Here is a 12,236-nt window from a genome sequence, read left to right as displayed (position 1 = left end):
ACATGTACCTGGAACCAGTTCAGAAACTGCACTGGCTTATCTCAGGACGAGTCACACGTCTTACAAATGGTTACCATACTGCGATGACTGCTTGGTCCCCATTACAGAGCAATATTTGGCTAATATATCGTTCATGACCGGGTCTGGATCTATTTTTCACCTCTCTACTGTTTCTTCATATATATATATATATATATATATATATATATATATATATATATATATATATATATATATATATATATATATATATATATATATATATATATATATATAAAGTATGGAGATACCAAGGAAATGTTATGCAAATTTATTTTATTTTATTTTTTTTAATTAATTATTTTTTTCTTTTTTTTCTTTCTTTCTTTATTATTATTATTATTATTATTATTATTATTATTATTATTATTATTATTATTATTATTATTTTATTTATTGATTTATTATGATGTTTTATATTTTTATATTTATTTATTTATTCATTTATTATTATTATTATTATTATTATTATTATTATTATTATTATTATTATTATTATTATTATTATTATTATTATTTATTTATTTATTTATTTATTTATTTATTTATTTATTCCCTCCTTTTTTTGCGCGACTTCTGCCGGATCCTGGGGTTGATGACACTGTTCAGCCGCGCTGTAATGTCGGATGGTGTTCGTATGCGAGTATGTCACAACGCGCAGAGATGGCAAATGTCATTCTCATTGGTTCATTTGCTCGAGAATAGCCAATCAGCAAATTTTCAATATAAATCTGTCTCTGCCATTTATTATTTGAGGAACTCATTCAAAACCCACCTTTCACCTAGTGGTAAGTCCAATATACTCTTATGAAATTAGGCTAGGTTAGGTCAGATTAGGGTAGGTTAGGTTAGGTTACGCTAGGTTAGGTTAGACTTTGTTAGGTCAGATTAGCTTAAGTTAGGTCAAGTCAGATTAAGCTAGGTTAGGTTAGGTCATAGTAGGTTTGATTAGATTAGGTTAAGTCAAGTTAGTTAGGTTAGGTATGGTTAGATTAGCTTAGCTTAGGCTCGGTAAAGTTAGGCGTCAATTTGAAATTTTGTGAGAATTTAATAGCCGTTACATCGGAATGAAGGTGAGGTCGGGATGATGTGCGGTTAAAGTGATGTAGCCGTCGATGAGTCATGGGTATTTGATTTGTCCACCATTGAGGTTGATAATTATGCTATGGTTCTGTGCCATGATGCAATTTTTGTATCTGTCTAGTAATTCTTTATGGGTTGCGTGGAGGAAGAAGTCTTATTAAGACCAAGAACGAAGATGGCACCGTACAATTCAAGCGCTGTCTCGAAGAAGCTTCAGGTATTATCTTTACCATTGAGCACAGTGTAAACGGTGCCATACCCTTCCTTTACCTTCTCATGAAACAGCAGCAAGAGTCATTTAATATAGAAGCACACACCAAGCCCACTGATCCCGGACATTGCCTTAACGGAAGGAGCGAATGTTCTGACAGATGCACGCAACCATCGTTGCGTACATCAACAGGGCACTCAAACAATGCAGTATTTGGTAGCAAGTACATAAGGAAATAGAAAGGGCGTCGCAAGTATTCGTAACAATGGCTTCAGTGAAAAGAATAACGTCCGCCTCACTAAGAAGAGCATTGATAAGTGGCATAGCTCTATCTCCTCCAAAGATACAATAAAACCTGACATCATCATATTTTACCGTGCCTTCTTCTCTACTGTATACAAAGAAGAGAGGATCATCACACGAAAAGAAACGTGCAGCCCACCGATCTAGAAAGAAAAATTAACCTCCAGATATACTACAAGAAGAAGACCAGTCACCTCCTGCTCAGAAACAGTCCCTACATGGAAAGGGAGACAGTGAAGTCCCATGCCATATATACTCGTATAAGTTCACTTGCAAATTAGGAAACTGTGAAGCCCTATTTTCACCCTGCATCGGCATGACGACAACAAAGTTGTCTCGACGCCTCACCTGACACCTAACATCCGAAGCCCAAAAGAAACAATAAGAGCAGGAACATGGTATCAAGATCACAAGACAAAGCTTAAAAGGCAAAATCGAAATTGTGTACTTGTGTACAGATGCAAGACAACTTGCAATACTAGAAGCCTTGTACATTAAAGAATTCAGCCCTGAACTCAACGCACAAGCCAACGACCTTCAGGCTCTGCCAGACATGAAAATAAACAACCAATCTCAGCATCTCATCCATGTAAAAATGGATAGACTCCATAATAAAAGCAATGGAAAAACATATACCTCTAAAAAGAACATACCGGTATACAACAAACTGCAGTAACCAATAACAACAAAAAAAAAAAAAACAGCTTCAACACTGGGTTGAAAACCTCATTGAAAACAGCGAACACACTGGATGGACACAACAAAAATATTCTACACTCAGAAGGATAAAACAGGCAATCGTAAAAGAATGTCAAGAAGTACAAATAAAAAAACTAGGAAGGAAAATAAACACACCCTAAGAAATTCTGCTCACACGTAAAAAGACTAAAAGGAAATCCAAATAACCTCAATAATTATATTCTACACAATAACAATAAAATATATGATACACATAAGCAGGAAGAAATTTTTCGAGAAATTTGGAATAACACATTTAAAATCAGTCAACAAGAAAACGTAAAAACGTAAATACAGAATATGAAGTAAATAACTTAATTAATAAAAATGCATATCTTTCCACCCAACTACCATCAGGAGATCCAAGAAACAATCAACCTTTACAGGAAATTACGACAGACAATATAAAACAAACAATAAAAAGCTTGGAGAGCAACACACTAGGAAACACAAAAGTTAATAAAATAATAATGCAGAAATTACCCAATCAATACTCTCACCAAACTGCTAAACTTTCTATGGGCTACTTCCACAGCCAATTCAAACATACTAAACTTTAACTGATCCCGAAAACAAATAAAACACCAACAAACCCAATAAACTATCGACCTATATCACTCCTAGAGGCTCCAGGTAAAATATTTGAAAAACTCATAAACTACAGACTCAGAAACCACTTGAAAACTAACAACCTCATCACACCATCTCAACACTGCTTCTGGAAGCACAGATCAACAAACACAGAACTAACTACTCTGATAGAAGCAATATCAAACAAACAACAAACTGTGCACTATAGTAACTCGAGACATATCAAAGGCATTTCACAAGGTCTGGCACCATGGATTAAAATACAAACTTACTAACTTAGGACTACCACTTACATACATAAAACTACTCAGCAGCTTTCCAGAGAACAGAACAGCGAGCATTGCAATAAAATACCATTCAGGCCCATTGTTTCCCCTCCTCAGTGGAGTACCACAACACAGCAACCTATCTCCCACCCTTTTCTCCATATATACATCAGATGTTCCTCTACCCGGCCCGCACTGTACTAACATATATGCAAGTACCCAAGTCAAATGTCATCCAGGGAAAAATATAAGTTACCTTGCAAGAAGAACTGAAAGAGAAATACTAGAAATAAATGACTACGAAAAAAAAGGATAATCTAAAAAAAAAACATGAAAAACGAAATCCATGGTACTCCCAATAGCCATAGAAAAAAAAAAAAAAAAAATAAAAAAATACCAATAACAGTTAATAACCAAGTAGAACCATACCCACATAACGTAAACATTTTGGGACTCTCACTAAGCAAAAATGGCTATAATAAACAAATCACAAAAAAAGAAAAACAAGTCTGAACTCTCTACGCACTGAAAAAAAAAAAAAAAAAATCAGCACATAAATAGTAACATAAAACTCCTTCTGATTAAAGCATGTGTAATATCCATTTTATCGTAACCTCCATATCTGTGCCTCCATAAACAGTGCCTCCGTGTTTGCATCTTGGCTAGTCAAACTCTTTCACCTCTGCCTGTCAACATCTGCCTTTCCTTCTTGCTGGAAGTTTGCCTACATTCAGCCTGTTCCTAAAAAGGGTGACCGTTCTAATCCCTCAAACTACCGTCCTATTGTTTTAATTTCCTGCCTATCTAAAGTTTTTCCATCTATCCTCAACAGGAAGATTCTTAAACATGTCACTTCACAACCTTCTATCTGATCACCAGTATACTCGTAGGTTCCGTCAATGCCGCTCTACTGGTGATCTTCATCCTCTTTTAGAGATTTTGGTGAAGCTTTTGGTGTTGTCTTGGACATATCAAAAGCTTTTGATAGAGTCTGGCACAAAGCTTTGATTTCCAAACTACCCTCCTAAGGCTTTTATCCTTCTCTTTGTAACTTCATCTGAAGTTTCCTTTCTGATCGTTTTATTGCTGCTGTAGTAGACGGTCACTATTCTCCTCCTAAATTTATTAACAGTTGTGTTCCTCAAGTTCCTGTCCTGTCACCCACTTTCTTCTTATTCATCAATTACCTTCTAAGCCAAACTTCTTGTCTTATCCACTCCTACGCTGATGATAACCACCCTGCACTTTTCCACATTTTTTCATAGACGTCCAACCCTGCAGGAAGTAAACATTTCACGCAGGGAAGCCACAGAACGCCTGACTTCTGATCTTTCTAAAATTTCTGATTGGGGCAGAGCAAACTTGGTATTCTTCAATGTCTCAAAAAATCAATTCCTCTATCTATCAACTCGACACAGCCTTCCAGACAACTATCCCCTCTTCTTCAATGACACTCAACTGTCCCCCCTCCTCTACACTGAACATCCTCGGTCTGTCCTTTACTTATTAATCTGAACTGGAAACTTCACATTTCATCTCTAGCTAAAACAGCTTCTATGAAGTTAGACGTTCTGAGACGTCTCCGCCAGTTTTTCTCATTCCCCCAGCTGCTAACTCTGTACAAGGGCCTTATCCGTCCATGTATGGAGTATGCTTCACATGTCTGGGGAGGGTTCCACTCATACTGCTCTTCTAGACAGGGTGGAATCAAAAGCTTTTCGTCTCATTAACTCCTCTCCTTTAACTGACTGTCTTCAGCCTCTCTTTCATCGCCACAATGTTGCATCTCTAGCTGTATTCTACCGCTATATTCATGCTAACTGCTCTTCTGATCTTGCTAACTGCATGCCTCCCCTCCTACCGCGGCCTCGCTGCACAAGACTTTCTTGTGACTCTCACCTATTCTGTCCACCTCTCTAACGCAAGAATTAACCAATATTCGCAATCATTCATCCCTTTCTCTGGTAAACTCTGGAACTCCTTCCTATGACTTGAATTCCTTCAAGAGTTAGGTTTCAAGACACTTATCCTTCAATTTTTGATTACCGCTTTGGACCCTTTTATGGGACTGGCATTTCAGTGGGCATTTTTTTATTGGATTTTTGTTGCCCTTGACCAGTGTCCCTCCTACATAAAAAAAAAAAAAGCCTTCGTCAGCAACTCAGGACCCACACTCTACAGACTACAAGTCGGAGCCTCCATCCTGCAAGCTGAGCTCGTGGCAATAGAAAGGGCACTCTTCATGCATTACAGAGACAAATCCCAACAGTCAGTTATTCAGTCCTTGGCCGCATTTCAGACCCTGCAACAAAAGCAGACAAAAGACAACGTGAGGCTCGTGACTTCCATCTTGGCAACAGCCCAAGAGATGCAGAAAACAGGTCTGACGGTATGCCTCAAATGAATAACCAGCCACGTTGGCATACGCGGAAACGATGAGGCGGACAAAAAGGCGAAAAATGCACCTCAGCTCCTTGAAGTAAATGCTCCCACACCACCTAGCCTAATGTTAATCAAGGCTACCCAAAATAAAGCCAGCTGAAAGGTAGCCTCCCATGCACTTCAACACTCGACAGGAGCAGGGTCACACAGTGCCTCTTGGTACATCACAACACGACGTAACAACACTCTCCTCTCCAAACGCATCACCAGAAAAGACAGGACCAACATACAAAGACTTAGACTTGGCTATCCATGCAGACCCGAAATTTTACATCACCTATCAAGCAAATGCAGATACTGGGACACCGACACACAAACACCACTTCAACTCTACATACTAGAATGCTTGAAAACAAGACACTTCCTATAAAGAGGGTACCAAACTGCAGCAGCCATCATCACCAACATCCCCCACCAAATGCTGGAGAAGATGGTGAAGAAGCACCCTCCTCCAAGATAAAGCATAGGAGGACAAGATTTTCTTCTTCCCAGCTTTTCCCTATTCGGGGTCGCCGTTGTGAATGAGCCTTCTCCACGTATTTCTATTGTTTGCCATCTCTGGATTTATATTCTTCTCCCCAAGATCTCCGTTTATGCAGTCAATCCATCTTCTTTTGGGCCGTCCTCTTCTTCTAACTCCCTCCACCTCCATTTCCATGATCTCCCTTCCTACGTGGTCTTCGCCAACTCTTCTTCTCAAGTGTCCATACCACCTCAACCTTGACTCCTGGATCTTCTTGGAGACTTCAACTACTTTCACCGTTCCTCTTATGTACTTATTCCTAATTCGGTCTGTTCTGTTGACTCCCACCATCCATCTCAACATCTTCATCTCCGCTACATCCATCTTCCTCTCTTCAATCTTCTTCAAAGGTGCTGCTTCTAGCCCATACATCAAAGCAGGTCTAACGACTGCTTTATGGACTTTGCCCTTCACTCTTACTGGTACCCTTCTATAGGAGGACAAGATATTTTTTATTTTATTTATTTATTTTTTTTTTTTTTGACCATGATCATATCTTCTTGCTTTGCATCTCCGAAAAGGAAAGCAGCCTCAAATAGACACAGGGTGTATCTAACACACAGTTATATGCTGGTAAGTTAGACTCCCAAATGTCTAACAGTATGTCCTTTCCACAGTTGAAATCAGTCTCGTAATACCCAAGGTGGCATCACTTATGTGTAAGCCTAAAGGCAGAAATGTCTACGTCATTCGACCTCTTGGATGACAATCTTTAAGAAGAAGAAGAAACAACTCTAGCCATCAGCAACACAGACACACTCAGATCGCATCCTAGGTAATCACCGAGGAAGACACATCTCCCCTCCTATCCTGATCGCCCATCCACCACCAGCCCATCACAGCGCTTTTCAGGCAACATCCCATACGCGGTCTGAGAACCGGGGACTTCCACTTGCGTAGTCTTTTAGGCACCATCTCCTGAGCACTGGGAATCTTCCCCCCGGCTCCTTTTAACTATTACTATTTTATTCTCTCTTTTCACCCTTGGCGTCCCCCGGAGAGGCGAAAGTGTAACCCGAGGGCAGTGCAATGAGAGGGGTTCCTTAGTAGGCTTGCTTTAAACCCTCTTGGCAATATCGGGCAAAAAATGAATGGGAAGAGGGTGTGACGTGGGGTGCCTACGATGGCTGTTAATAGCTGGAACATCAAACTATGTCACCTAGGCAGGCTTCTTCATATCTAATAGCTGTGTCGTCCAGTCAGGCTTACGCCCCCATTTAGGCCTGACAACATGGCAAAACTTAGAATTATAAGCAAACATAACCCAAAAGGAAAAAAACTAAGCTACTTCTGGAAATTCCCCGCCTAGCTGGAGTCTACGCCATTACAATATAAAAGACAGAGGATGGCCTCATCATCTCCACCAGCACAGACAGGGAGGTAGTTGATTGATTCATATTGTGGCGCCACATCATCGCAGTTATTTGACGTAGCTACGAAACTTTAAAAAAACAGCAATAATTGCTGGTTAAAATATTAATATAAAAACAAAATTGTGGAATGGTAAAAATATTAAAAATCACAAAAGAATGTACGCATAAAAAAAAGAAATTGGGATTAACCATCAAAACCTTAAGCGCTAAAAATGAGAAGATCGGTATGTTAATGTATTAAATAATTTCATTTCATTTAATTTAAAGTGAGGGGTACTGGCCCTCATGACCCAGACTACTGTGTCTGGCGTTGCTCGACAACGAGGTAGATAAGATTCCGGAAACACAAGCAAGCAAGAAACTGAAGGAAAAGTTTTCACCCACATCCTACCTCAAGATGTGAAGCGAAGGACAATAATCTGCCAAAGAGTAGAATAATTTGCATTCGACCATTCAAGCAATGATATCGCCGATGAAATCGAACACAATCAAGACTGGGCAAAAGTACAAGATGTCTACAAGCTCCCTAATTTCAGCTTAAAAAGAAATCTTATTAAAATATAATTTGACACTGTGGCTATGGCTGATATTGCAGCTCAAGATGGATTCAAGATGTTCATTGTATCAATCTCTCCATATCAAATATCAAAAGAAAAATTTAGCCAAATCACCGCTTGTATGAAGTGCTATGCACTCGAAGAGCACCTGACCCAAGACTCCCCTGAAGCCAAAGAATTTAAAGTTTGCTCTGAATAGAGCAAAGATCAGAAATGGAACGAATGCAACTCCACGGAGAAAAAAAAAAAAAAAAAAGAAATGTATAAACTGCGGAGATCCCCATCTCACTAGCATTTAAATGCCCATAAAGGAAAGAAAAAGGTGAAAGAAAAAAAAATAAAGAGAAACAGGAAAGACACAAACATTCTCACTCAAAAAGAAAAGAAAAGATGAAAGAGAGAGAAAGAGAGAAAACAACAACAACAACAACAACAACAGAAGAGAAACAAAATAAGACACAAACATACTCACAGACAGCTACCATCCCTAACCACCTCACCAACTCAACACCTCTCTGTCTTCAATCATCAACCCCCAACAATGTAGTCAAATTAAAAAAATATAAATAAATAAATAAAAAAGATGGTCTGCCTCTACCACGCACTTAACATCACAACACCAGTCAACTTACAAAAAAAAAAAAAAAAAAAAAAACATGCAATAATCTTCCTTCTCTCAACAATTTCCCACAGCCATCCTACCTAACGACCCTCCTTCAAAAGAAATACTTTCTTACCTATCCACAAACACAAACACAAATTTGCGCCCCCGCCCTTCAGAACACCACAAGATTAACACAAAATTTATAAGGAGACCGGCATCTTTTCTCTGATCCAGAAACTGAAGAAGCAGAAGATGAAGAACAAAAGGAATAATCAAAAGAAACACATAATGAAAACGATACCACTCAAACACACAACAGGCAAAACATTCCAACAGCAAAACTGCAGAAATTCCCATGGCACCAAAAGGTAACAATGACATAAATAAAAAAACAAAAAACGGCAATAGACTAAAGTCTTACCACCATCCGACAAATAACATTCCAACTGGAAAAAAAAAAAAAAACGCTAGAAACAACACTTCTCAATAGACCAAAACAACATACATGATAAAAAATATAGCATAATGCGTTACATTGGAGAGGAAGAGCTACAGGTGTAACAAACATTTATAAAACTTAAACCCTGATATTTTAATCTTAAACAGTCACGGCAATCCTGAAACTGAACCCCTTAGAACAACAGGATTTGGAGTACACACACACACACACAAAAAAAAAAAGTCAACAGGAAGACCTCACGATGGCATAACAATAGCTGTTAAAAACACACCACATAAAATCTATAAGAACTTAATTTCCGTACCTATAAGCAATACAAACAGATACAGTCGTTAGTCCTATAATAATTTACACAATCTATCAACCTCCAACAAAAAAATACATTCCTACTCCAGACATCACTAAACTATTAAAAAAAAAGCATACCAATCTGTTTGATAGCAGACATAAATGCCAACCATCCGATACTTGAATACCGATATACAAACACCAAAGGGAAAGCAATCAGCCACCTCATCAGACAACGCACAAAAAATCACATAGCTCCACACTTCCTCACATACTACGCACACAACACAGCTACAACACCAGACATAGTACTAACAAACTACAGAACTATCACAATCACCAAATCACTCAAGGACCTCTAACCACCAGTGGTCACATCCCAATCATACTAACAATTTCTGCACCTCCCATAGAAACAGCCATTCCCCCAGATCTAATTACACACAAGACAACTGGGAAGGATTTCAAGAAGAAATCTCAAGCAACTTGACAACACGAGTACAACAACAAAACACTGAAAAAATTGATCAAGGCATAGATCAATGGTACCAAGTAATAGACAACACAATAAAAAAATAAAAAATTCCTACAATATGTCACTCACAAACACTCCACATAGCCAAAATACACAGTGACTGATTTCACAATTTAACGCACTCAGAAACAAAGCCGTAACAAATGGCTGGACAGCACCACACTATAACAACTATAGACAACTATAACAAGAATGACAAGAAACACTAATATTTGACTCCAGCAGTCACTGGGAAAAAGCCTTTACACAACTTTCCGCATTATATAAACACCCACAAGATTTCTGGAGGAAACTCACACCTTTCATACATTACACTTCCCAAGACTAAGAAAGACTATATAAAGAGATTTGCAGCAATATATACGAAAACAATGTAAATGATCAAGACGTAGCAGTAGATACAAGCGGTAGAAGACAGCTAGAGATGCAACATTGCGGTGATGAGAGAGAGGCTGAAGACAATCAGTTAGAGGAGAGGAGTTGATGAGACGAAAAGCTTTTGATTGCATCTTGTCTAGAAGAGCAGTATGAGTGGAACCACCCCAGACATGTGAAGCATACTCCATACATGGACGGATAAGGCCCTTGTACAGAGTTAGCAGCTGAGCGGGTGAGAAAAACTGGCGGAGACGTCACAGAACACCTAACATAACAGAAGCTGTTTTAGCTAGAGATGAGATGTGAAGTTTCCAGTTCATATTATAAGTAAAGGACAGACCGAGGATATTCATTGTAGAAGAGGGGGGACAGCTGAATGTCATTGAAGAAGAGGGGATAGTTGTGTGGAAGGAAGTGTCAAGTTGATAGATGGAAGAATGTCATTGAAGAAGAGGGGATAGTTGTGTGGAAGGAAGTGTCAAGTTGATAGATGGAAGAAGAGTTTTTGAGGAATTGAACAATACCAAGTTTGCTCTGTCCCAATCAGAAATTTTAGAAAGATCAGAAGTCAGGCGTTCTGTGGCTTCTCTGCGTGAAATGTTTACTTCCTGAGGGGTTGGGCGTCTATGAAAAGAAGTGGAAAAGTGCAGGGTGGTATCATCAGCGTAGGAGTGGATAGGACAAGAAGTTTGGTTTAGAAGCTAATTGATGAATAATAAGAAGAGAGTGGGTGACAGGACAGGACCCTGAGGAACACCACTGTTAATAGATTTAAGAGAAGAACAGTGACCGTCTACCACAGCAGCAATAGAACAGTCAGAAAGAAAACTTGATATGAAGTTGCAGAGAGAAGGATAGAAGCTGTAGGAGGGTAGTTTGGAAATCAAAGCTTTATGCCAGACTTTATCAAAAGATTTTGATATATCCAAGGCAACTGCAAAAGTTTCACCAAAATCTCTAAAAGAGGATGACCAAGACTCACTAAGGAAAGCAAGATAACCAGTAGAGCGGCCTTGACGGTACCCATACTGACTGACGATCAGAAGGTTGTGAAGTGATAGATGTTTAAGAATCTTCCTGTTGAGGATAGATTTAAAAACTTCAGATAGGCAGGAAATTAAAGCAAGAGGACGGTAGTTTGAAGGATTAGAACGGTCACCCTTTTTAGGAACGGGCTGAATGTAGGTAAACTTCCAATAAGAAGGAAAGGTAGAGCTGATAGAGTTTGACTAGGCAAGGTGCAAGCACGGAGGCACAGTTTCGGAGAACAATAAGAGGGACCCCATCAGATCCATAAGCTTTTCGAGGGTTTAGGCCAGCGAGGGCATGGAAAACATTATTGGGAAGAATTTTAATAGGTAGCATCAAGTAGTCAAAGGGTGGAGGAGAGGGAGGAACAAGCCCTGAATCGTCCAAAGTAGAGTTTTTAGCAAAAGTTTGAGCGAAGAGTTTAACTTTAAAAATAGATGTGATAGCAGTGGTGCCATCTGGTTGAAATAAAGGAGGAAAAAAAGAAGAAGCAAAGTTATTGAAAATATTTTAGGCTAGATGCCAGAAGTCACGAGAGGAGTTAGATCTTGAAAGATTTTAACAATTTCTATTAATGAAGAAGTTTTTGGCTAGTTGGAGAACAAACTTGTCATGCTTCCAGGCAGAAATAAAGAGCATGAGATTCTGGTGATGGAAGGCTTAAGTACCTTTTGTGGTCCACCTCTCTATCATGTATGGCACGAGAACAAGCTATGTTAAACCAAGGTTTGGAAGGTTTAGGACGAGAAAAAGAGTGAGGAATGTACACCTCCATGCCAGACGCTATCACCTCTGTTATGCGCTCGGCACACAAAG

At 39.0% G+C, this 12,236-nt stretch overlaps 1 protein-coding gene across 1 annotated transcript; it reads right to left on the bottom strand.

Moving 5' to 3' along the window:
* Positions 1 to 6,172: 6,172 nt before the first annotated feature.
* On the bottom strand, positions 6,173 to 6,568 carry LOC135103264 (uncharacterized). The gene has a single exon (XM_064009309.1). It carries the CDS (start codon positions 6,566 to 6,568, stop codon positions 6,173 to 6,175), a length of 396 nt encoding a protein of 131 aa, XP_063865379.1.
* Positions 6,569 to 12,236: the final 5,668 nt, after the last annotated feature.

Source organism: Scylla paramamosain, chromosome 9, assembly GCF_035594125.1.
Source record: "Scylla paramamosain isolate STU-SP2022 chromosome 9, ASM3559412v1, whole genome shotgun sequence".
NCBI classification, from domain to species: domain Eukaryota; kingdom Metazoa; phylum Arthropoda; class Malacostraca; order Decapoda; family Portunidae; genus Scylla; species Scylla paramamosain.
Note: the sequence above shows the minus strand (reverse complement) of the source record. Positions and strands in the feature narration are given on the sequence as shown.